The sequence below is a fragment of the Eucyclogobius newberryi genome, unplaced genomic scaffold (genome assembly GCF_026437365.1).
Source record: "Eucyclogobius newberryi isolate DKJ021-1_F unplaced genomic scaffold, fEucNew1.0.hap1 SCAF_15, whole genome shotgun sequence".
NCBI classification, from domain to species: Eukaryota; Metazoa; Chordata; class Actinopteri; order Gobiiformes; family Gobiidae; genus Eucyclogobius; species Eucyclogobius newberryi.
In genome coordinates this window covers 30,911,340-30,938,230 of record NW_027315779.1, presented here as the reverse complement: position 1 = coordinate 30,938,230, position 26,891 = coordinate 30,911,340, and the positions used below count along the sequence as shown (strand labels likewise).

The following is a 26,891-nucleotide window of genomic DNA, read 5'->3' as shown; positions in this document are numbered from 1 at the left end:
CGCACATGAAAGACTGTTTTGCTTCTATTGCCCTTCCTCTACTAGGTTGGATCACAACCTGGCAGCCAGTAATTCAGCCAATAATGTGAGACATTTGAGGAGTTTAGAGGGTGTTTTAAAACCTGTTACCATCCACCTATTTCGCTGTGTGCACAATGGTTGGACATACCCAAATGGCATTGCTTATTAAAAGAGGATCTTACAGCCCACATGCAAGTGTGATGCATCATTAGAAAGCTTAGGCCTTCTAGTTTCTGCAGATGTGCACATGAACACTGTCAGGGCTTCAGAACTTACACTACAGAAGCCTATATAAACAAAACATCCTTCTTTTAGTCTCGCCTGAATATTGTCAATTTGTAATGGTCCTGAGCATGACATACTTCATTGTGTGCTTATGCTGTTCACTGTACATGATGTTTATCTTGTTGGCAACAACTGTGTAAAGTTTCAGATTTTTGGGAATAGGCATTTTGGTGCTGTTGACCTTTTTGTATCAAAAAGTATATTCGGAACAAGTGATCCAAATATGTGCCAACTGTGCCAAACTGTTTTATTACAATTGTAGTTCCTCTATGATCAAGAAAAAAACATACATTTTGATGTTTTGTAGGCCACTAATACCTAGTCCAAAAGGCTAATAAAATTAGAAAACGTTATGCGTAAAATCTAGTCGCCTCCTGCCCAAAAATCTGTCTCTTTACAGCCGTTACGCACGTGAATACAGATGATTCTGTGTGTGGGACGCCTAAGTCCCGCCCCGCATTCTAAAGCTATTCTTATTGGCTAGAATAATATGTCAATCAAAGTCCCCTAAGTCACTGCTAACGTTAGCTATGTGGCTAAAAACAAGTGAGCTTTGCGCGTCGGAAGCGGCGCATTTTTTCCCTCCGGAGGCTGTAGAGAACAAACCCGTGGACAGAAAAAAAAATCGTGGATGGTCTCATTCTGTAGGTACCAGTCTGAAGAAAAAATCGATACCAAACACCATCTTATAAGTCAAACAGGTAATTTGTTATGGACAGAGAAATGCGCTGGACGAGCCTTAATCCTGAATATCGTCAGAGAAGAAAACTTTGTTTACTTGACAATATCTCGAAATCGGATAACTTCAGGAAAAATACAAGTGGATATTGTTGTTCAATGGTTCCTTACGGACAGACTGAGTACAAGGATATACAGAATTAAAGCCATTTCGTCCGTCATAAACAGCAAACAGGTAGGACATGCGTTTGTAAAAGTTGAGACTTTCTCACAAACTATTGGCAATTGCTTCTTGGGGCATATTATTCAATGTAAATCAATGACATATTTGTTTTGTTGAGAAAATAAGCTTTAAAATGATGTATGGCTTGCTGGTATTGACCACGGAAATAAAAGTGATGATGTAAGAGAATATTTGAGATATGGAAAATGCACGCAGGTGGATGGTAACAGGTTAAATGCACAGACTGGTCTGTTTATAGGTGTGGAGCTTAATGACCATAATGATGTGGAGAAGATTTCATGAAGATCAGGGATGTCACGATATAAAATTTGAGTCACAATTACCGTGAGGGTATAATTATCACGATTATCAGTAAAAAAATAAGGAATGTTTAAGAAAAATATTCATTCATTAATTCATTTTCTACCGCTTGTTCCCATTCGGAGTCGCGGGTGACTAGAGCCTATCCCAGTGACTTTGGGCCTTAGGCAGGGTACTGCGTGGAGGAGTGGGTAAAAATCCCTGCTGCAGTGTGCGCAAACCTGGTCAAGAACTACAGGAAAAGTTTGAGCTCTGTAATTGTAAACAAAGGGCTTCTGTACCAAATATTAACATTGATTTTCTCAGATGTTCAAATACTTATTTGCAGCAATAACATACAAATAAGTTATTTTAAAATCATACAATGTGATTTCCCGATTATTATTATTTTTTTTGTCTATCACAGTGGAACTGCACCTACGATGACAATTTCAGACCCCTCAATAATTTCAATATGAGTTTCCGGGAGAACTTGCAAAATCGCAGGGTGTTCAAATACTTTCCTCACAGTAAATTATGTTTAAAGTGTAAAATTAATGAGTTGTTTACAAGTCTATAATTAAATTGTTCATTTAAAACATGGAATCAGTGTTATGGAATCAGCTCCCGGTCCATGTTAAATAGGCCGACACAGTCTCTTCATTTAAGACCAGGCTTAAAACGTTCCTCTTTGAAATCGCTTATGGTCAGGCCAGTTAGGAACAGAAATTTAAAACCTACTGTTTCAGCTATGCTGCTTAGCCATGTTGGGGGAAGTATGGTAGCTTGAGCACTATCCTCTGCTTCTGACTGCCTATTCTATCAAACAATATTTAATTCCACTTGCAATCTGTTCATTGCCTTTTCTTTTTCTCACTTCCCTCGATCCCCGAGGGAGTGGGATAGACCCATTGATGACCTGTGGACCCAGATGCTCCTCTCCTGGTGAAGCGGTCTCTACCCCATAAGGACGGCCCTTCATCTGCCTGAAAGATCTGGTTCTCCTCCTGACAAACTGGTTCTCCTCCTGAAGAACTGGTTCTCCTCCTGAAGAGCTGGTTCTCCTCCTGAAGAGCTGGTTCTCCTCCTGAAGAGCTGGTTCTCCTCCGCAGGGGGTCCAGCTCCACTGTCTCTCTTGCGTCCGCCTGTCCGTCTGTGAGAGTCAAATCCCCTCTTCACTCTGGAACTCCTCCAGGTTTCTACTTTTTCCCAAGGAGGTTTTTTGTAGTTTTTCCTGGCCAAGAAGGAGGGTCTAAGGACAGGGGACTCTAGAACATCGTCCCTTTTCATCTGCAAATTGAAGCGTGTCCGCCTGCCCGGACGTGGGAGTCGGATCGCTCCTTCAACTCGAGGTTTCTACTTTTTTCCTAAGGAGGTTTGGTAGTTTTTCCTTGCCGAGAAGGACAAGGGATGCTGGGACATTTGCTAATTCCCTATGAAAGTTGTTTAATCTGTTTTTCACTGTTTCACTGCAACTGCTGTTATGATTGTGGGCGTTACAGAAATAAACTGAATTGAAGTCAAATCAATGTGCCCTGTTACACTGACCTCCAGGAGTCACATGGTGTCTGTGGAAAGAATCCGCAAGAAGTCTAATTTTGCCAGATACTGCAGTGGTCTGGTCTGGTTAATAGATTTCTTGCGTGAAATCTGCGTGGCGTTCATCAAATATGGACTGCAGTGCACAGTGGGTGTAACAGGCAGCCTGCGAGTAATCTCCACGGGTCCCAAACCTCACCTACGTTTGGTCCAGTAATTTGTAATGGAAAAGGGGCATTATATTGAGCAAAAAGCAGCCACATCATTTGAGATTTGTTATTAAAATATATGGAATAAAATATACATAACAACAATGTAATACTAAACCTATTCTAATTATTTGGACTTGAGACATTTTAAAATAATACATTGAATATTACACTTACAATGTAAGTACCATATTTTTTGGATTATAAGGCCAAAACCGGCCAAAACTATGTAAAAAGGTGCAATTTATACTCCGGAGAGACTTATTATTCAGAAAAGACGGTAAAACATTGAAGCCTACATGGTAAAATACAGAGCCATTTAGTCAGTAAATTTAAAATGTTGTAGCTATGACAGACATGAAAACTATGGTCCTAATATATTACTTCAATAAAAGAGCAATAATGATCCCATTGATGATGTGCTGATGCTGTGTACCCTTCCAGTGCCTACACAACAAAAATATCTAATCTTACTGTCCTGGGATGACAAGACATCAATGGCCTTGTATTGTGCTACACTAGTAAACACAAGTAAACCACTGTACAAAGGTTGAGAATGTGGCAACACGAGGACGCCATGCATGCTGACCTCTTGATAGTGAAGTGGAGGCAGTGGCTCAGCTCCAGAATCCTCATGAGAGTTTTGCTGTCATACTCCGATGGCCTTTTCAGAGTAACTCCCCCAGGTAATCCTGAAGCTATCACACAACCAGGGTTCTTCTGGATCCACTCATACGGCACAGAGACAAGGCTGCTCTTCCCCACTGCATCACCTGGACAACACAGCATTCACTGAAAGCACTGAACATTTTTAGTATTAAATTTTATATGGGCCAAATATACATTTACAATCGGGCACACAAATCCAGCCCGACCTGGCCTGAACCAACACATGTACTGTCCCAACACGACTCGAGTCCAAGTCTTTCCCTGCAAGGCTGGACCTGCGCACTCATAGAAACGGAAATAGAGGAATAGAGCTAAAGGAATAATGGAGGATTAGTAGTAGTTCTCCCACATGTCGATCATTCCCTGCATGCTACTGCACACCTGCAGGCTCGTTCCAGCTCGTTCCCAGGATAGCAGCACGTTTCCCTGGCTGCGCATGCGCGGTTGATATGCCGGTGGGGGTTTAGCAAGTTCCTTGACAGAGAAAGACTGTGTTTGAGCTCAGAAGAGACGGAAATCTGCTAAGACGAGAGATGCGATGCGTCGCGCCAATAAACAAACGCACGTTGCGTGCTTCTGAACGAGGTTTGATGGCAACCAACACATGTACTGTGTACCTCACGGAAAGAACAGGGGGGTAGGGGTGAGTGTGCGCATGCGCATGCCCATTTTTAAAAAAGGGACTAACGGTCGCTTGCGTTCTCAAATCGGCGAAAAATCCTCTATTATTCGTTTAAGTTATCAGTGTTTGATAGTTCTCCTTTAAAACTATACGTGGAACTTAAGTAACTTTAGCATTAAAGATCCCGCAGCTACTTCAAGAAAATAAATATTTCTAATTGATATAAGGAAGTATAATCACAAAAAAAGATCTGAAAGTTTTACATATGATGTAAATATGTCACCGTTCACCAGTCTCATTTCCTCGTGGGCGTGGACAGCCGATTAGTTCATTCACATGTCAATCATAGGACGCAACTACTGCACAGCTGCAGCCTCGTTGGCTCGTCCCCAGGATAGCAGCACGTTACCCTGGCTGCGTATGCGTGGTTGATATGCCGGTGTGTGTCTAAGCGCATGGATCTATTATAATATAGTTCCCTCAGTGTACAGGACAAAATTAAGACGGAGAAAGACAGTTCGAGCTGGCTCAGAAGAGACGGAAATCTACGAAGACGAGAGATGCGATGCGATCTGTCGCGCTAATAAACAAACGCACGTGTACCAGCGAGGCTGTTGCGTGCTTCCGCACGGAGGTGAATGCGTGTGCCCGCTTGAGTTCTCAAATTGGCGAAAAATCCTCCATTATTCCTTTAACATACATTAACTTAAATATAAAACATACAAATATAAAAGTACATAGAATGCAAAGTGGAGTGTTTTTGTAAAGAGGTTGGTTCAGGTTATGGTGTTACTTTTTTACTGAACGTCAGCATTAGCCTAGAGACAAAAGCACTTACTTCAATGAACATATATGTCCCCAGGTGAAGTCAGAACTTCAATGGATTGGATTAAAACAAAGATGCATGTGTATTTATGGCCCAGACAAAGTCTAGACCTAAATCCAATCGAGAATTTGTGGCAAGATTTAAACAGCTGTTCACAAATGCTCTCCATCAAATCTGACTGCAAAGATGGTAGAGACATAGCCCAAGCCTTCCAGCTGAAATTGCAGAGAAAGGCGGTTCCACAAAATATTGACTGAATACATTTCAGGGGTTTTGTTTTGATGTCTGGAAATCATGTGGAATTTTCCTTCCACTTCACAACTGTGTACCACTTTGTCTTGCTCTTTCACAAAAACACCCAATACATTTATTTGGCCGTGACATGACAAAATGGGGAAAAGTTCCAGGGGTACAAGTACTTTTGCAAGCTACTGTATGCCCTATACTAAATAAAAACAACTCATTTAGGCTACAGTTGTACAATTTACTAATTATTGTTTTGATTAACAATAATTACAAGACAAGAGTCAAATAAGTGGGAATAATGACATGAAATGTATTATTATACAAATCGTGATGAATGGAATAGTAGGTCCTGAGATTTATGATTGTTATACCCCTAACAGTCATATTAGTGTTTGGTACACAGTTATCCAAACTGTCCTCTAGCAAACACCTTGGAGGCATGGTGTTGTGAACCCGGCGTTAGAGACTTACTGTAAAGTACAGTGAAGACTTCTTCAACCATCTTCCTCAGCACTGCAATGTTGGATTGGTCGGAAGTTCTAGGTTGGCATTGCTCAGACCCTTTACTGGTTTTGATCTGTTCCCCCTCCTGGTCTTTGGTGTGGGAGTTAGTAATTGGAGTTTGAACACAGGATGAACCTGGGGAAAATGACTTTGTTGAACTGGTTGGAGTATAAATTACTGTGTAACTATAGCCACATTTTGACTGGTCCTGACCCCCCAGACCAGTTTGCTTTAGAGCATTTTGGAACCCATTTTGGGCCCCAGAGGGGAGAAGCCTACTGTTCTTTTAGTGGTAGGGGAAACCTACGCAGACAGGGGAAGAACATGCAAACTGCACACGGGAATCGATCCCAGAACCTTCTTGCTGTGAAATGAGAGTGCTAACAGCTGTGAACAAGAAACTACTTTGGTCTCTTTGATACTAAGGAAAATATTTGATTCTCAATACCAATTTTGAGAATTTAAGACTGCTCTTATTTAGGTCTGTTTTGAGTTTAAAACAATAAATGGAAATTTCCAATACAAAGTAATAGTACTTTCTCTACTATTTCTGCTAAGATCATTTTAAAACTGTTCTGGAAAGACCAAATTTTGTTCCGTTTCTGATTTCCTTTTAGTATCGATACTTGTGAGTATCTAGTTTTAGTATCAATTAGTATCTGATTGTTGATACTTTGACCACCTCTACTCCACCTCTCTTTCTTAAGACTTGTTTATTGCCCACAATTTCTAGATCCAGTGAGCACTCTTGGCCTATTTCCTTCTATAATATTTCAAGTCTAGACTTGAGTGTCTTGCGTCGATAAACAGAAAACAGCTGATGCTAATGTGCACTAGCTTTGTTTTGCCAAGCAGGTGGGCTAAACATATAAATTCATCATCACTGGAAATACAACATGAAGACGTTTGGTGAGAAATTATTATTTTCTTATTGCTTATTTTGTATTATTTCCGTCTTGTTATCACTTGAGTCTGCATTTTCTCTTACTTTGGATCAATTTAACGGACTACCCTGAAATGGTCAACTTACGATGGAAACACCAATCTACTCCAAAGTGAACCAGACAAAATGTGGCTTATTTGAAAACATCAACTAAGATTATATTGTTTATTTGTAAATGAACAATTTTAAAATTACACTTACGACAGAATTTGAAGAAATCTGTCTGGATTTCCCTTCTTGAATTGAGGAAAACTCTGCCTTTCTCTGTACCCACAGCAATCACGCTGTCCTCGTGCACCATAACACACGCCACTTCTGCATTCAGTTTGGACATCGCCGTACACTGAAAAGACAAATGTTGAAATCTCTGAGGCTGAAGCACAATGCAAACAACATTCACATCACTTACCACAGAGTCCAGAGCAGAGACCAAGCTGGTGAGGATCTCTTGCCGCATAGAAACTAGTGGGAGGGCAGGGTCCAGCCGGGAGGTGCTTCTGAAAGCGTCAGGGGTGACTTTCCTCAACTGCGCCATGCCTAAGTGGAATACACAGGGAGAGTGCTCTTTAAATATTAGATTCTCTTATTGCTTAACCACTGCCATAGAAAGGTTATTTCAGGTTTGAAATTATATTATCTCGTCTCTAGCATCATGTGACAAGGGATATCAAGATTATTCGGTTATATGATCATTATGATTTTCAGATCCCAATATATTTGCAAGAATTAAAAAATAATATTTGTGACCATTTTAAAAGCAAAATTCAACATTTTTGATTCAATGTGTCTGCAAAATACTTTTTATATGGCTATGTTTTTTCATTCAGAAAGTTTGATTTTGTAAAACTGGTCAAAACCTTGAGTGACATGTTAGACCAGTGGTTCCCAAAGTGGGAGTTGCGAAATATGAGCTGGAGGTCGTGAGATGATTTAAAGATATATTACAATTATGAAACTGCATTTAATTTAAAGCATCTTTTTTGATTGAAAACAGGCAGGTTTAGTGGAATTGGATCAGATTACCGAATAAACTACTGAAATTAGATAAGATAAGATAAGATAAGATATTTCTTTATTGTCCCACATGGGGAAATTTCATTGGTGCAACGCAGGTAGATACAGGAGGTAGATACAGAAGAACAGATCACTTATAGGAAGTCTGAAAAACACTTTCAGTAGAAGATCTCCTATAAATAAATAAAAACTCCCATAGACAAATAAATAAATAAATAAATACCATTGCATGTGATCCCGACAGTAATTGCACATGAATGTGTCACGACAGCACATAGATTGCACATGAATTTCACAGTAATTGCACATATGACAAAATTGCACATGAGTATTAGGTTAGGTCAGTATTGCGAGTGTTCAGTACTAACAGTTTTTGTTATAAAGTCTGACAGCAGCAGGAAGGAAAGACCTACGGAACCTTTCCTTCACACATCGAGGGTGGATCAGTCTCTCACTGAAGCTGCTCTCCAGAGCGGAGAGAGTGTCCTGCAGGGGGTGACACTCATGGTCCAGCATAGATGTGAATCTAGCCAGGACCCTCCTGTCCCCCACCTCCTGCACCGCCCAGGACGGAGCTGGACTTCTTGATGACTCTGTCCAGCCTCTTCCTCTCCCTCTCTGTGATGCAGCAGGCCACACCATACAGGAGGGCCGATGCCACCACAGAGTCGTAGAAGGTCTTCAGGAGTGGCCCTGTCACTCCAAAAGACCTGAGTCTCCTCAGGAGGTAGAGCCGACTCTGGCTCTTCCTGTACAGTGCGTCTGTGTTATGAGTCCAGTCCAGTTTGTGGTTCAGATGAACACCCAGGTACTTGTATGAGTCCACTCTCTCAATGTCCCGTCCCTGGATGTTCACTGGTGAGGGGGCAGTGGGGTGGCGTCTGCGGAAATCCACCACCATCTCCTTGGTCTTCCCCGCGTTGATGAGGAGGTGGTTCCGCTGACACCAGTCCACAAAGTCCTGCGCCAGTCCTCTGTACTCCGCGTCATCGTCGTTCGTGATGAGTCCGATGATGGCAGAGTCGTCAGAGAACTTCTGCAGGACACAGCTGTCCGTGTCATGTCTGAAGTCTGCAGTGTAAAGGGTGAAGAGAAAGGGCGCGAGGACAGTGCCCTGGGGCGCCCCCACACTGCAGGTCCGAGTGTCAGACACACAGTTCCGGGCTCTCACAAACTGGGGTCGGTCTGTGAGGTAGTCCAGGATCCACTCTGCCAGGTCATACTCCACACCAGCCGTCTCCAGCTTGTCCCTCAGGAGCAGCGGCTGGTGTTGAAGGCGCCGGAAAGATCGAAGAACAGAATCCTCACAGAGCTGCCAGGCTTTTCCAGGTGAGAGAGAGAGCGGTGCAGTAGGGAGATGACGGCGTCCTCCACTCCGACGCCAGACCGATATGCAAACTGCAGCGGGTCCATGGCTGAGCTCACGGTGGAGCGGAGGTGGTCCAGGACTAGCCGCTCCAGTGTCTTCATCAGGTGGGACGTGAGAGCCACTGGCCTGAAGCTGTTGAGGTCTTTGGGGCGCGGTGTCTTAGGCACAGGTACCAGACAGGAGGTCTTCCAGACCTGTGGTACCACCCTCAGCTTCAGGCTCATGTTGAAGACATGCTCCATAACTCCACACAGTTCATTTGCGCAGGACTTAAGGAGCCTGGGGCTGATGCCATCAGGTCCTGCTGCCTTCCTCACTTTAATCCTCTTCAGCTCACTCCTCACCTGTGCTGCTGTGACAGTCAGTGGTTGGCAGGGGGACCGTGTGCTGGGGGGATGGGTGAGTCCAGGCGAAGTGGGGAGCTGATGGTCCGGGGCAGATAAGCGAAGAGGAACAGATGCAGGGCATTGTCCAGCTGTGGAAGAGGGAGCATGCAGCTGTGCAGGGGGAGGGGCGGGTGACCGATCAAACCTCAAGAAGTGAGCATTTAAATCATTCACCCACTGTAGATCCCCCTCTGTCTGGGCAGGGGGGATTTTGAAGCCCGAGATGGTTTTCAGGCTCCTCCACACTCCCTGAATGTTCTTTTGCTGCAGCTGCTCCTCCATCCTCCTCTTGTAGCCGGCCTCAGCCTGCCTGATCTTCCTCCTCAGCTCCTTCTGCACAGTCCTCAGCTCCTCCTTGTTCCCTGACCTGAAGGCTCTCTTCTTCTCCTTCAGCAGAGCCTTCAGTTCACGGTTAATCCATGGCTTGTTGTTTGGAAAACACCGCACCGTCCGGGAGGGAACAATGTTCTCAAAACAGAAGTTGATGTAGTCCGTGATGCACTCTGTGATGGTGTTGATGTCCTCCCCATGTGGGTCATAAAGCTCAGTCCAGACAGTGGTGCTGAAGCAGTCCCTCAGAGCCTCCTCGCTCTCAGCAGACCACATCCTCACCTCACGGGACACCACAGGCTGCCTGCGCACGATGGGTTCATACACAGGCCTCAGATGTACAAGGTTGTGGTCCGAGCTGCCCAGGGGAGGGAGGGGGGAAGAAGAATAAGCCTCCTTGGTGTTGGCAAAAAACAAGTCCAATGTTCTATTCTCTCTGGTGAGGCAGGTAACATACTGGGTGTATGTTAGTAGAACAGAAGAGGGAGAAGCGTGGTTAAAGTCACCAGAGATGAGGAAGAGAGCCTGTGGATGCTGTGTTTGCAGCCTACAAGTGCAGGAGAGCAGTGCTTCACAAGCATCTTCAGCATTGGCAGACGGGGCCACATAGACTGCGATCAAAATCACATGTGAGAACTCCCGGGGCAGATAATATGGCCTCATGCCAATAGCCAATAGTTCAATATCCCTGTTACATAGCTGCTCCTTCACTGTGCAGTGTTCGGGTTTGGACCAGCTCGTGTTCACATACACCGCCAGACCTCCACCTCTTTTCTTCCCGGATTCTCTCGTTCTGTCCGCCCGCAGCAGATGAAAATTGTCCAAACCTACAATAGAGTCTGGCATTTCTGCTGTTAACCAGGTCTCTGTGAAAATCAAGACGCTGCTGTCCCTATAAATCCTCTGGGACCGCATGAGGCTCGCTATTTCCGTCATTTTATTTTGAAGGGACCTCACGTTACCCATGACTACGGCGGGAACCGACTTCCTGTTTGTCCCTCTCTTCTCTCGGAGTTTACGTCAAGCCCGTCTGCTTCGTTGCGTTTTCCTTAGGATGTTCGCCGGGATAACGTGACGATCTCCGGGTAAGACGACAGTTCTCCGCAGTTTCATTAGTTCTTCCTTTGTGTAAACGCGGTACGGCACCGGGCGGGGGGCGGGGCCGGAGCCGGGGGACTCAGAGCCAAGACACATCGCAACGACACGACGAAAACACTCAATCCAGTCGAATAAAGTCGAAACAAGTTCATTTAAAGCGATTCCAGTGCGTGTCCCGATCGTTCGTGAAGTTCCTCTTTCATATAAACGTGTATATAAACGTGTTCCGACGACACGCTGTACTTTAGCGCGGCCGGAGGGCGCGGGGGGGGCTGGTGGGCTCGCTCGGAGCTAGCTCACGTCACAACAACACAACGAACGCAACGAAAAACGCTCAAATCCAGCCGAAAAAAGTCAAAAACAGTTGAATTAAAAAACTATTCCAGCGCGTGTCCCTATCGTACAGTAAAATAGAAAAAATATACTAACTATATTTACAAAATATAGGAGATAAAGCACAATAAGTGTGAGAAAGAAGAGAGAGCGTTTACACCGGGCTGCCAGCTGTACCAGCGCCTTATGACGTAAATTAATACTCTTAAACCTAATTTTAAATGTGTTTAAACCTTAAATCTATCTAATTTTGCTCTGGTGGTCCTGAGTTAGTTTCATGGTTATTTTGGGGGTTCCGGCCTAAAAACTGTGGGAACCCCTGTGTTAGACAATGGGAAGTAAAGAAAATTAAACATTTCACTGTTCTTTGGCAATGAATAATCATTAATTATTTTTTTTTCAACAATCTTAACGCTAAAATGTTATTTTGTGCCATAATTTTCAATATTTTACGGTTTCTTATGGGAGCAATTTCAATCCACTCACCTCGCAGGGACCAATTGAACTTTACCCCAGGAGATTTATATTGGGTTTTAGGGGAATAGGAGGTGGTAAACGGTTTGTGAAGAATTATTTTTATTTATTTTTTGTTGAAGTTGAAATTCACAGGAAGAAACGCTAAATTTTAAAACAATTCAATGCGTTTTTGTAACACCCAAAATCACAACAGCAGTCGCTTCGGTGGGCGTCTCAGAAGTTAGTTTGATTTTACCAACAGAAAGTTAGAGAAAAAATGAAACAGTCACTGATCAACAATAGAGAAGGAAAATTTAAGAATGTTCACTGAAATTAAGCGGTTAACTGTCCCAGAGCATGCCCTGCCCTTAGACCCTCCTTTTCTTCAACGAAAAACTACAGAAAATCCAGTGTGTAAAAGTAAACATTTTGAGGAGAACCACAGAGCAGAGATCCTACTCCCACAGACCGAAAGCCTTGTCACATTAGGGGGAAATCCATATAATTCCAAGAGCATTTATGCACAAGGAACACATTTTTCAGATCCTCTAAATGTTTCCATTAATTTAAAATTAAATTAATTTTACTAAAGAAAGCATCATTTATTTTAAATTGTACAATACAGTTGTTAAATAACAGTTATGGAATTACTTAAAGTGATGACATAATTCATTCAGCAAGTTTGCAAAAACAGATTTTTTGAATGCCATCTTCTACACATAATAATAGCTATGTACATATTTTGGGGGTTTGCTATTTGGAATATCCTGCTTGCTGTCTTAAATTTCTGGATCAAAGCAAACATTAATCTCTCCTGGGGCAATTGTCAGCTGAAGACCATGTCAGCATTAGCTGCAAACCAGATGACAGTAACACAAACGGACCACTGGGTGGGACTTTTAAGTAAGTGTTAAATAGCTATGGCTAGAATAAAATGGTCTAATAATTATAATTGATCAACAGGAGCAGTGATCTGTTCAGTGTGTGCAGCCTATTTGGTTATTTTACTGATAAAGTCTGATAAAAGTTGTAACTGTTCCAGCAGGTTTTGCAAGTCAAAAGAAATAAAGTCACTGCCCAGGGGAGAGGACCATGATTGAGTGTGAGTGTGAGTGAGTGTGAGTTTAAACATCTTTATTATTTTATTGTAAATACTGTCTGTAGCCACATTTATTTTATATGTGTGTGGGAGAAAAGCATGTTCTGGCTGATAGTACAGCATATGTCATGCTTAGAATAATTAAACTTTATATCCTGTACTACTGATAACCTGTAATTGCTATGTATAATTCTGTTTTGTTAAACTGACCCAAACTCTGCACTGCCGCCACACAGAAGTAGGGACTCAAACAAAAGTATATTTAAAAGAAGACATGATGAATTTCATCAATGGAATGTTGTTGCCCCACAGGTTGTTATCAAAACTTAGGATAGCATGTATTCCGATCACTCAAATCTAATCTTTCGATTAGATTTAAATGTACATTCCAAAGTTATCAGTTTAGTGTGTCCATGGCAGGAGTTTTGAGACCCAAGGATATAGTTCTTAAATTTAATGGGATGGCAATGCCAAAAACAGTCTGCAGTGAATTTTTCATTTCAGTCCAATATTTTTGAGGATTTTTGAGGAACAGGACAGTCCCAAAACACTAGAGCTGGGTTTCGATTCAAATTTCAAGAATTGATTCGATTACGTTTCAAAACCGTTTTTTTCCCGATTTTCTCAGATTCCATCCGATTTGATCTGATTTCGATCTGATTTCCGTTTCGATCCGATTTCGATTCGATCCGGGGGTTAATGTTATTAAAAATGAAAAATGTATTTGAACCGTTTCCTTCACTTCATGACTGTGTAGAGAAGCAACATATTAAAACTAGTATTATATCAATATTAAACAGCAAATTTTACAAGTATTGGTAGTTACTAATGAAAGACTGATGAAAATGTTAAGGGTCAATCTACCTTCAAGAAAGATAATCCAGGAGTCCTGAATTATCTTTCTTGAAGGTAGATTGGAGTTCACTGAGGGAAATGTAGAAAATAATTTTAATTTTAAAAAAATAAAATAAATTAAAAAAAAATTAAAATCGATCTTTGGACGTACGTATCGATAATCGGTCATTAATATGCGAATCGATTAAAAATCAGAAAATCGTTTTTTTCAACCCAGCTCTACAAAACGCATGATAATGGTTTGCCTCCTGGCAGTTAGCATTTCCTTATGAATAATGGTCACTTTGACATGGTGTTATGAAAAAATGTACACATTTTTCTATCAAACTTTCCCCCAGACATGTGGTTTTATTGTCCTCCACTGGGTTGTAAGACACATTTTCCCACATTTTGTCTGTCAAAACATGGGGTTATGTGGGTGGTAGAGATTTTTAAGGCAAATGTCGACAGAAGCGCAGTGGATGCTTGCTTCAAGACCAGCGCCATAGCCACGAAATAACAGTGATACATTTCCACAGTTTTCCTGCTAATCTCAGCGACATCACAGCAACAGCATTGGCTCCTCAACAGTGAAACCGACTCAACCAGCTCAGCCTAAAACCCACCCTCTGATCAATCCATCAAAGATCTCTAAAGAACATAAACATCTATCAACTACAGGAGGCCGACCATCGCAGATGGACTTATTGAAACTTTCACAAAGTGAAACAACTGAAAAAAGTAATCAAAGATAAAGACAAGAGAATGGAAGCCTTTGAAAACAGAGTGGAGCAGCTACAGCAGTACACAAGAATGGAGATGTCTGGACTGGATACTACACATCGCTCCTAAGCCAGGGTCACTGCAGGAGCCAATAAAGGTGAAGAAAAGGTGCTTACTTGATCAACAAATTCAACTTCAGTAGCAACGAGATTCTTATTGACAGTAAAGATATAGCCGTCACTAGGGCTGCACAATTTGGGAAAAATATCTAATTGCATTTTTCTAGCAAGAATTGAGATTTGAATTGTGACATTTATGTAAAATTTCCAATGTTCAAATGCAAGTCAACAATGCACCAATTCCCTGTGCGGCCTGAAATTTTTTTTACACATGTTGAACTTATTTTCTCTCAAGGTCGACAGCCCTTTGTTAACTAATACAAGCAGAAGAAAGAAAAGGTCATATGGCGGCGCCCAAACGGGCTTCAGTAATAAGGTTAGTTAGCAGTTTATATGCAGAATTAGGATATTTTGTTTGTGGAGGAAATTATGGCACTTCAAAAATTGCAACCATTATAATTTGCTAATTGCATCCAATCAAATTGCGACTTCAATTGGATTACGATAAATCTTAGAGATATGAGGGAAAACAGGGAAAACAAGTATTGACTCCTTGGTTAAATTACAAAAAAGTATTAGAATAGTTAACAGAGTAGGGTAAAGGATTATCTTATCTTATTGCGAACCAACACTTAATTTATTAATATATATATATAATATATTTAAATATTGGAAATTATTTATAAAGTTAAAGTAATGTAATTTAAAAAAGCATAAAGAGATTTTCAAAGTAAAAATTGTACAATATAATTTATGAGGTTTATCTCATTTGGAATATGCTAAAGAAAGAACAAACCTTAAATCAAGATGTGTTTCATCTAAATTATCAAATTAATTAAGCAACAAATTTAAATGAATTACCACCTTCTTAAAATTTAAAATAAAGACGTGTGTGTGTGTGTAAGCAATGAATTTAAATATTATATTTATATAACCAAAAATGCATCAACCAGTCAACTCAAATATACTTCTTGTAATTTTTGACCTTTTATTTATCTTATTTTCTTCACAAACTGACACGTGACTGATGAAAAAGGGTGATACATATTTACCAAAGTGACAATCTCAAAAAATAACATCATCATCAGAAAAGCCGTCATATACTCTTCATGGAGCGGCTCAATTCACACCCTTTTCATAACCACCACGGGCCAACTCTGTGACCTAGTAAAATATCCCCTTGTACACATTTCACTTGCTGTATTAGCTATAAAAGTTGGAAGTTAAGATGGACACTGTTGAGCAGCAGAGTCCTGTTCCTGTCGACTTGTCGTCTTTGTTTTGTTTCACACCAACACCAAATGGAAGATATTAAAAAGAAGCTGAATGACGCGCATTATAATCGAATCTCACATTATCGGGACTTACTTTGGACACATACATCGTAAATGTATTATTATGTACGAACTATGCCACGCGCGCGTAGCAAACGGACTCACGCGCCGCTTTATTGCAGATCTAATAGTTAATCTAAAGGCAACCTAAACGTAAATCCGCAAACACAGTTGCTAGTTTTGTTAGCCCATTTGCTAGCTAGCGTTAGCACTTTGCTTATCATTTCCCACACCATCGCTTCTGTTTCAATGCCATTTGCAGTGCACAACCCTAAGTGAACACACTAACAGAGCAAGCACCACATTTTTATAAAAGAGCCGACATTCAGGCAAATCGTACCTAAATAAATGAAGTAGTAGCCTTGATGCTGCCGTCAATCCCGGGTTGTTTTCTGTTTAATCCATGATAAACGCTGATAATTTTCATCGACAACGTTGTTCTTTCTGAACTAAAACGTGTAAACCCACAACTTTACTAAAATGACTTGTATCGCTTTTCTATAATAAAAATGTCTCAATTGATTTTAGTTTTTTACGTAACAGTCTGCGAGTCCCTTTCCCTTTTCTTTGTTCTGTAATCTAGTAAAATTGAAACTCATTCGCCTCCTGCTAATCCCAGCCCAACTCAACAGCAGCATCTATTGGTTGCCATTTCCATACAGGATTATCACAGGAGCCCCAGGAATCCCCGGGCTCCAAACTACTGCACGTCCTGGACAATCTTTTGTACAGTTTTTCTGCTGCTGTTAGTTTTCAGATTAATTTAGGATTATGTGGCACGCAAATATAAATAAATAAATATATATATATATATATATATATATATATATATTATATTATATAATATATATATATATTCTTGAGGAAACAACATTTTGGTTGTAGCGGCTGAGTAATCAAATCCCTAGCTTGAGTCCTTCAGAGCTGGTTGATGAAGTTGATTTTGTTCATTTATATTCAGAGTAAAGGAGTGCATTTCCAACCCTGTAATGTGGTTAATCTAATGTCTTTATCTCTGCTAACCATGTTTAAGTTATATGGCAGGCCCATCAAAGCTGTCTTCTTGTTCCTCCTCCATTGACATTTTTTTCTGTTAAATCGTGTGTCAGAACACACGCAAATAAAAAAATAATGTGTAATGTAATGTTAATTAAAGTAACTTAAATCACAAAAGGTGATGAAACATGCTTGCCTCAATTCAATGTAATGAATCTACCAGTCCTGTTTAATTTGTGAATTTTTAGTTTTTGTTTTCTAATTTTCGAGTCAAACTTTGGTGACATTTTAATGTCACCAAATAAGGAAAATATGTTTTTTTTATTTTCCTTATTTTTGCTATTTTTATTTAAATTTGGTTTAATCAGCATTCAATCTTAAGTGAGGGAATTCAACCGCCTAACAACCAGGGAATATCAGCCTACTCAAAACATTACCTTTGGAACAGACTCAATTCGTATTCTGAATATGTATTTTGGTATATGTATTAATTTTACATCCCAACACGGATGTTGAATAATGCAAACGTGTCCATTTTGACGCTACTTTTCTTTCTTTCACTTGAGTTAGTGTTTAACTCGTGAAATGTTACCACGCTTAAACATTGCCTGCCTGCTCTCACACATAAAAAGTGATTTTGACTAACATGTGTTTCAAGTAAACACGGTGACAAAGTGCTGTGAGAAGATACGCTGATGGCCAGCATTTATGCATGGCCCAAGTATCTTTATCAGTATTGTAACTCGGTGCATCCCTAATATTGATTGGCCGTCCATAATTATTCCCTTTAAATGTACTGTTTGGAGGCAGAATAACAGTAAATGTAGCCTAAATAAACCCAACTTCATAACTAAAGGAATCTTATTGTTAGAATCAACTGCCTATTAAATATTTATTTTTACATCACAAAATATGTCAGCAGTTATATCGACTATCGGCCCCTCCAACCTCCTTTATATTGGTATCGTTCCCTCCATAAGTCAATATTGGTCAGGCCCTAGTTAACATCAGCGATGACCTGTTTCTCCACCGCCTCGTTTTGATCCTCAGACCTTAGACAGATGGAGCCGGTCCTGTTGGGCAGACACATGAGCTCCAGCACACCAACACTGTCTGTGTGGACAGTAGTGCCTGCTTTTATGTGTTGGAGCTCATGTGGCTGTCCAACAGGAGTGAGTAGTGAATGTTTTTGTGGAGAAAACTGAAGAACTTTCAGGTCAGCCTGGACATTTTATCGACATTTAATCACCTACTAACTAATTTTCACATCTGTAAAATGAATAATTAATAATAATAACAACAACACTAAACTAAACACTCTCCAGGTGGGTGTGGAGTCCTTGCCCCAATTGGTTCAAGAGTTCTCAGGGTCGTGTTCACAAGTGAGGAAAAATGGAGCATCAGATTAACAGTTAACATCTGTATCAAACTGTTGTGGTGAAGAAGGAGCCGAGTCGAAAGTCAAAACTTTCGATTTACCGGCCAATATATGTTCCTACCCTCACCTATGGTCATGATATTTTTTGTAATGACTGAAAGGACAAGATCGCAAATACAACATCAATTTTCTCCATGGGATGGCTGGGTGAGTAGAGCCACTGTTCCTCCACATCAAGAGGAGCCAGCTGATGTGACTCGGGCATCTCTTCCGGATACCGGTGTTACAGGCATGTCCCACCAGGAAAGAACCAGGACATGCTGGAGGGATTATGTCTCTCCACTGGCCTGGGAACACCTCGGGATGAAAGTGTCTGGGTCCTGAGATGAGGGAAGTCTGCGAACCTGTGCTTAGACCGTTGCCTCCATGACCCGGCCCTGTATAAGCGGAAGAAGATGGATGGACACAACTCTCCAGAATCATTAATGAAGAAAAAAAAAATGGATTTATTTTGTTTATTTATTTCATAGGGGCAGTGCATATTAATGAACACATGTAAATTACAGTGTAAATTTGCCAGATTATAGCAAAGATGCTGGACTGTTGACCCCTGCAGCTCTGGTTAGGACAATGCTACGTTCCCAAGGGCTAGACTGAATATCTATCAAAAAAAGTATTTTTTTTAATGTAATAATTTAAGGGAATGTTGAAATGAACAGGGTTGGGCTGTTTAGTGTGGCTGGATGACGCATTTGTGTGCTCAAAGTCTAAACATTCTGTTCATTATTAATTAAGTGCATGCACAGTGGTGGTAAGCAAGAGAAAGAAAAAAATTGGTTTTAAGATCATACTTTTTTTTTAATGTAATGGTTAAGTAGACTCGTATAAAATAAAAACAATGGAGGAATTGCAATTAGTCATATTAATGTTGATTAAAGGTATTTGTTATTTGTTTATTTACTTGGTACAGTGCATATTAATACACAATAACATGATACACAGAATTATTTCCATTTGTTGTTCTGCATTCACTGTCTCAAACTGTCATTTGTACTTGAACAATGGATACAAGGTGGGTGAAGTGTCTTGCCCAAAGACACAACGGCAGTATGCTCAAGCAAAAATAAAACAAGATAAATCATCTAACACCATTAGCAAATGTGTATATTGTTTCAAGCTAAAATAGACCAATTAAAAAGGCCACAATTTTACACTCTGGGTTAGGGGTGTCCAAACTTTTTTCACAGAGGGCCGAATTTTGAAAGTTATACGGAGTGGAGGGTCACAGACGACATCATTCAAAATGTTGCATTTGTTGTCATTTTGATGAGCCACCAAACCTTTAATAAGGCTTAAAACTGTTCCCTCTAAGCTGCATGCATGTGTAATAGGGCTCAGCGGGCGTGACGTCAGAATATTAATGAGCACTACAAATGTCCCGTATGTCAGCCAAACACTCTCAGGCCGTCAGGCATATTACATGGGAAAATGGCAGAACAACAGCGACTACAACAGCTAATCTCGATCAAATTGGCGGAAAATGACTTCCCAGGAGCAAAGCTGAAACATCATAAAGTAGAGGACCATTCTGGATTAGTTGAAGCAATGTTTACGGTGCAGAGGACGTCGTATTAGAGAAGATGGCTGAACTTGTAGAAAGGTACGTCCGGGCTTCTTCAGTTCACAACAGGTAAGATTTTTGAACATTATGACATTGCATATGTAATGGTCTACGCACCAGAAAAAAAAGTATGAGAATTCTACAGCGTGCGCAGAACACAATAAACTTATATCCAGAGCCGCAGGCAGCTGTGCGTGACAACCTCCGTCTCCGGGGTTTGCTTACTTGTACGGGCAGAACGCGGCGCTCTCCGGAGAGTGGTCAAAGACTCGGTCCCGGTACAAAGCGCATAGTCCGACATTCGGGAAGAAGTGCATTTCCCCCAAACCAGTCATTTGTCCTGGTTTTGCACAGGCTTCATCCGGTGTGACCAGGACTAAATCGGGTCTAAATCGGGTCTAAACCGGGTCTAAACCGGGTCTAAACCAGGTCTAAACCGGGTCTAAACCGGGTCTAAATCGGGTCTAAACCGGGTCTAAAACGAGTCTAAACCGTGTCTAAACTGAGTCTAAACCAGGACTAAACCAGGTCTAAACCAGGTCTAAACCAGGTCTAAACCAGGTCTAAACCGGGTCTAAAGCAGGTCTGACATGGAACTGTTCCTTTGGTCTGCCACATGCCCGTATCCACAACTTACATTTCTCCCTTTTCGTTGTTGGCTTCGGGAAAGTGATGAACCAAACGCCATTTCACGTCTATCGGCGTACCGAGAATCACTCTTGCATGTTCCATAGCAGCAGTGTTTATTGCTCACCATCATTCTGTATCAAATAAGTCGATTCTGTGTTGTAATAATCCGTTTTGAGCGTCGTTTAATGCCGGCTTTTCTATTGGAATTGCTGGTCAAGCAGTTTTCATTGGTTGATATCCGGGTACTCGCTGTTAGCGCGGTGACGTTGCGTGGCTATTTTTTAGCTCTGCCGTGTTGATCTATTGCATACAGCTCCCACGGTCTCTGCGCCGAAAATCTATGCTGCGCACAGGAGACAGAGAGACAGACAAAGACACAGCGAGAGAGAGCATCTGATGTTTCTTGCAGTGAAACATTAGAGGAAACATTGATTGGAACATACATTTTATGTGAGTATAATGTCAAAGATTTGTTATTAGGTTAAGGTAGCAGATGGTTATCCGGAACAATTTAGCAGTGAATGAAAATTGATCTCAGGGCTGCATTTAACCCCCGGGCCATAGTTTGGACACCCCTAATCAAGGTCTTATTAGTACATAATACAAACTAGTCAAAACCATTTTGTTTATACAAGTAATCTTCTTTCATGTCTTTGCAGTGCTGCATAAAATTAAAAGGAGGAAACCTCTTTTGATCTGACTCTCCAGATATGTTATACATGCAGAGTTTAGGCAGCAGAAAGTCCCAAATAACAGAAACGACCAGTTAGTTTAGTGACAGTCTAAGAAATGCAGGCTCTTTTGGTTTGTAGTTTGAGCCTCATCTTCATCTTCAGACCATATTTCCTTCCACATCAGAGGTTCTCCTGCAAAACACACAGCACATAAGAATTCACATCAATGACATCAAACATTTTTTATAATTATTATTTTGACAATATCTTCCATGACATTCAAAGCACTTTACATTGCATCGAAATCAGAAATGGTTTATAGCCATTGTCAATGAACAAAATTCGCAAACATAGAAACTTGCTTCCACAACTTATGTAAGCTACGATCTATCAATCTGCAACAACAGCACCTTCTGAGCACCACCATTTCACTCACCACTCAGCTCATAGAAGCTAATGTGGGTGAAATCTATTTTTGAATGAGGACTAAAAACTAGTTCCCTTTATTTTCCCCACTGTAACACCTGGAGTTCCAGCCGTCTCCCATCCAAGTACTGACCAGGACATGTCCTGCTTAGCTTTTGAGAACTGACGAGATCGGGCATTGGCAAGCATAGGTCAATCTATCTATATACCTATACAGTGTATCTATATCTATCAATAGCCAGGGTGCTTGAGGGTTCTGCGCAGTATCTTTGCTGTTCCTAGTACTGCACTTTTCTGGTCTGACGTGTCTGATGTTTTTCCAGGGATCTGCTGTGGCCACTCCACACGTTTGGGGGGGTCACTTCCCAGAGTGCTCCGATGACCACGGGCAGCAATTTTGCCTTCACCTTATTACATTACATAACTGTAGACTTGGAGGAAAGACAAAAAAACACACAATGGAGGTTCAATGCCAGTCTGCTTAATGACACTTTGTTTAAAGGTCCCATATCATGCTATTGTTCCCGTTTCGTAGTCTACCCTAAGGGCATATTTGCTAATAAGTGTTGAGCAACACCCATTAGCGCAGGGAGGGGGGTAGGGGAGCGTGTTACAGGTACAGAGTGCTTCCTGGAGGATGGGCTGAAACAGAGAAGCGTGCGTGCTGCATAGCCCCTGTTCGTCTGCTCATCCGAGGGAAAGGATAGAGACTGTTCTCTAGCTAAAGACTGCAGGAATCAATAAAAAAAACACTTTGGGCACTGTAAGAAGGTTAAAATCTCTGAAAAGTCGATTTTGCATGATATGGGACCTTTAATGAAAAAATGTCAAACAACATTAAGACCTATCTGGAGGAAAATTATTATGGGAAAGATATTATGAGAGTGGATTAAAATGTTCAAAATTACTATCTTGGAAACGTAGAGAACAAGCTGGAAAAAAACTATTTTTAAACTACGGGACCGGCAAAGTGATGTAATCTTAACCAAACAAGACCAAATTCAATCAGCATTTGAATTCTTCTATAAAACACTTTTCTCCAAAATTCCAGAAGATAAAGAGGATCATATAAATTCATTTCTGGACGCCCTCAATTTACCTGTTATGTCAGAAGAACAAAATAAAAAATTAGGAGCTGAAATAACAGTTTTAAAAATACAAGGTGCAATCAAAAGATGAAGAACAATACAAATCTGGGGAGTGATGGGTTTATCTCAGAGTGGTATAAAGCTTTAAAAGACACACTTACTCTTTTCCTTTTGGCAACTTTTTAAACTCGGACCCCTCCTAGTTGGAAAGAAGCCATCATATCTCTGATAACTAAAGAAGGGAAGGATCGACTCGATTGTGCCTCCTATAGACCCATTTCTATTCTGAATGTAGACTATGGTATATACACCTCAATTATGTACAAAAGAACATAAAAATAATCCACAATGATCAAACAGGATTTATTATCAAACGATAAACATAAGACACAAGACGATCCTTACACATAATAAACCAAATACAAAAACAACAAAACAAAACATCCATCCATCCATCCATCCATTTACTTTCACTTATCTGGGGCCAGATCGCAGGGGCAGCAGTCTAAGCAGGGACTCACGGACTTCCCTCTAACTTATAGTGACGCATTTCTAGTCTGGACATCTACTCTACTAAATATATTAAAAAGAAATGGGAAAGGTAATGTTGTTTTGACAGATGAAGAGTGGGAAAAAGTGTGTACATCTCAGTGGATGATCACAAAATCTCATGCCTGGAGGGAATTTTTCATGTCAAAGTGCTCATTATTCACAAGGAAACGCTAACTGTTGGAGAAATTGTGGCAGCCAGGAGGCAAACCACTATCACGTGTTTTGGGACTGTTTTTGACATTGCCAACCCTCTGAACTTAGAACTTGGGCCTCAAAACTCCTGCCATGGACACAAAATATACCTTTGGAATGTACTTTTGGAGGTGAAGGAAATACCAAATATTAACTTTACTTAATTGTATCCAAACTGTACTTTGATATAATAAGGGAATACCAACTACATTAACTTTTAAGATTGTATTCATTTTAGTCATTCTAAGTTGTGCTGAAACTGGCCTCACACAGACCACATTCCTAGTTAAGGAGAAAGCTGCAGACGAGCCGCTGCAGACAAGCCCAAGGACATCTCTGTACAGGGAAAGGGCGCAATCCGAAACGCCCGTGTAAGACGCCGACACATTCGATAGGGTCAAATGGTAAGCGACAGTTGTCTCTGTATTAGAATTGTACATGGCAGGGATTAAACAGATGATTAATTATGCCCGAGCGCCACAAGCTGGCGAGAGGCCTATTAGTTCTGTAAGGCCGTGCGAAGCAAAATTAACGAAAGTACCCGTCAGTGACCAGGGACCCACACCATGAGGTAGGAAAGCGCGAGCGCTTTTCGAAAAAGTATAGTTTATGATATTTGAAAAATGGGAAACATTGTTTTCGCATCGGAATATTCTTCTTCTTTCTTTCTTCTTTCTTCTTCTCGGGACCAACCCCCCTATTTTTCACCCAGTGAACATTGACGAAAAGTCACAAAAATTTGCACACCTCTAAAAATCGTGCCTCTCTACATTCTGGCTATTTCCGTTTTCTAAAATAAAAAAGATTGGCGGCCCCAAATGTACCAAAAATGCATTGAGAGATAGGAAATGACCCAAAAAAAATCTGATCGTAGAATCATGAATGGTAGTGACAAGAGAAGTAAAAAATATTACTACGGCAACGCAGTCCGCCCAACCAAATGTCGGCCATATTGCTTCAAAAATGGCTAAGCATGACTCGGAGTTTTTCCAAATATCGTACTTTTACAAACTCCTTCCAGGGGGTTGGCCCTAAAAAGCTGACATTTGGTGAAAATGCTACTGAGGAGTGGGACATCAAAAGTTATTCAAATTACATTGATACCTGTCACGGTCTCTGAGCGGCGAAGCCGCAAACTGTAGCTAGAATTTCAGAAATCTCCCAAATTTAACATTTCTGCCGTTTGCGCAGATAAAGTCCGAATTGCGTCAAATTAGAATCAGTTGTTAAACTCTTTGCCCTAAACCTACTTGAAGTGAAATAAATTCATTTGGCGCCACAGCGCCCCCTACAGATTTTATATGGAGGTTAAATGTTTAGTTTTGCGAAATTAAATGAAATTTGACACACAATTCAATTTTGGCCCCATCAAAAAAGTCAATGAGACCCATGTCATAATTGTTATGGCGTTGCCGTAGCGATGACCGAAACCTCCCATGTTATTCCAATGGGGAAATCGCCAGAACATGTTAACACTTTAGACTTTCACGAACTCCTCCCAGGGCCCTATTAACCTGAAATTTGGTGAGACTCATCTTCAGGGGTGGACCATCAAAAGTTATCCAGATTTTTATTCAAGGAGTCACGGTGTCTGTGCAGCAAAGCCGCACATTTTGCCAAGAATTCAAAATAAAATTGCTTTTTGATGGTAAAACAAAGGGGAGAAGATGTGACAGCGTCACAGATTCAGCAGTAGGCATAATAAAAGGACAATTGGGGCGCCCCCTCCTCTTGCGGCGTGGCGAGGGCCGATCATTGCAGCTTGCGGCTATATTTCTAACTATTTTTGATTCTTGCCCTTTCTTTCATTAAAAGAGCACGCCAACAGAGGACAAAAGGTCATCACAAAAAATGGTCTGAATAAACATCACCAACGATCAAGGACTGGACTGACATTATAACAGACATAAGAAAAATGGAAAAACAAACATTCTGACTTTATATTGGAAATGGACCTAATAGGCAATGCCAATTGGCAGACTGGGTCACTGAGGTTATGGTGGGTGTAGACCTTAAAGGCCATAGAGAACCTGTGTGCCGTGATTTAATGAGGTGGTCAACGACTCCTTGACTGGATGTAGGAGTAGCGGCGCCAATGCAGAAGAAATGTGGGGACTAGGCGAGGATCGACTTTAAGTAAGGGATGAACCAGAGCCAGATGTGATCTGGCCTTGATCGGTCATGAGGAGCAAGTCTAAGGGGAGGTGCCACGTGACAACCAGTACGAGAAGTCCTGAAAGATTCTTGAAGAGCTCAAAATAGTTTAGCTTGAACGAGTAGATTGTGCTTAAACTACCACTGATCTTGCTAGAGGGGAAAACTAGGCGTCAGTTGAAGGTCCTTGATGACTGAGCGAGGAGCAATATCGAGGTCAGGGCCACCTCTGAGCGGCGGAGGAAACTGAAGAAGGCAAAAGGAACATGCCAATGCAAGCTTTTGACCACCATCATTGTTTGGTTCTTAGCAGAACGGAATGGAGATCACCTAGCCTAAGAGTAGCCTAAAAAGAGGTTAAGCTTACCTGAGCAGCATCAAGTACTGGTAAATAGACTAGTAGTCAAAGGTGAACGGAAAGTTAGACTGCTGCCCCTGCGACCCGGCCCCGGATAAGTGGAAGAAAATGGATGGATGGTCTATTGGAAATTTGTTCAGCACTTTCAGTAGATGAGGCCAATTTCCTGTAAGGCTTAGAGCAGTGCTATTATATATATATTTTTTCTTGTCCCACCATTTGTCAAAGTTGATTTTTTTCACGACACAAATTTTTAGGGGGGCGCAATTGAGCCGTCTATCAATATTTATTTTCTGGGTCTTCATTCAAATATAGAGCTAGCAAAGCGAAATGTATTTAATACCAATTATTTGCACATTTGTTATTGTTTACAACTTGATATCTGCGTTTTTCCTCAAAATGTATCAGATTCCATACGCGTTGCTGACTCGCCCCCTCGTACTTTCATGCTCAGGGCCATAATGATTCATTTCTGGCCTCCAAATTCAAGGTTAGTTATTAATAATTAACAATACTCACATCTTTGCTTGTGTTTGGCTCACAATGGATTCCATTGGCTGAATGAACTTCATACACCTAAAAAGAATACAACTGTCAATGACATAAAAATCAATGTCAAAGTTTGACAAATAAAACAGCTGTTCTCCAAAGGTGCTCTCCTG

At 41.1% G+C, this 26,891-nt stretch overlaps 2 protein-coding genes across 6 annotated transcripts in view; both read right to left on the bottom strand.

The window, feature by feature from the left end:
* Nucleotides 1-16,831, bottom strand: part of gtf2ird1 (GTF2I repeat domain containing 1) — an 88,901-nt gene extending 72,070 nt beyond the window's left edge. The window contains exons 1-5 of the mRNA XM_072446963.1: nucleotides 16,501-16,831; nucleotides 7,475-7,602; nucleotides 7,267-7,408; nucleotides 6,090-6,257; nucleotides 3,845-4,028 (exon numbers count right to left, since the gene is read on the bottom strand). Of these exons, the coding sequence (XP_072303064.1) occupies nucleotides 3,845-4,028; nucleotides 6,090-6,257; nucleotides 7,267-7,408; nucleotides 7,475-7,600 (620 nt within the window). The 5' untranslated portion in view covers nucleotides 7,601-7,602; nucleotides 16,501-16,831. The remainder of the gene's footprint in view (nucleotides 1-3,844; nucleotides 4,029-6,089; nucleotides 6,258-7,266; nucleotides 7,409-7,474; nucleotides 7,603-16,500) is intronic.
* A 2,208-nt stretch (nucleotides 16,832-19,039) lies between these two features.
* clip2 (CAP-GLY domain containing linker protein 2) overlaps nucleotides 19,040-26,891 on the bottom strand; it is an 85,780-nt gene continuing 77,928 nt past the window's right edge. For 4 of the 5 annotated variants that reach the window (XM_072446965.1, XM_072446964.1, XM_072446966.1 and 1 more), the window contains exons 16-17: nucleotides 26,749-26,805; nucleotides 19,040-21,651 (exon numbers count right to left, since the gene is read on the bottom strand). In XM_072446965.1, the coding sequence (XP_072303066.1) occupies nucleotides 21,640-21,651; nucleotides 26,749-26,805 (69 nt within the window). In that variant the 3' untranslated portion in view covers nucleotides 19,040-21,639. The remainder of the gene's footprint in view (nucleotides 21,652-26,748; nucleotides 26,806-26,891) is intronic. The other variant, XM_072446967.1, reaches the window with a different exon arrangement.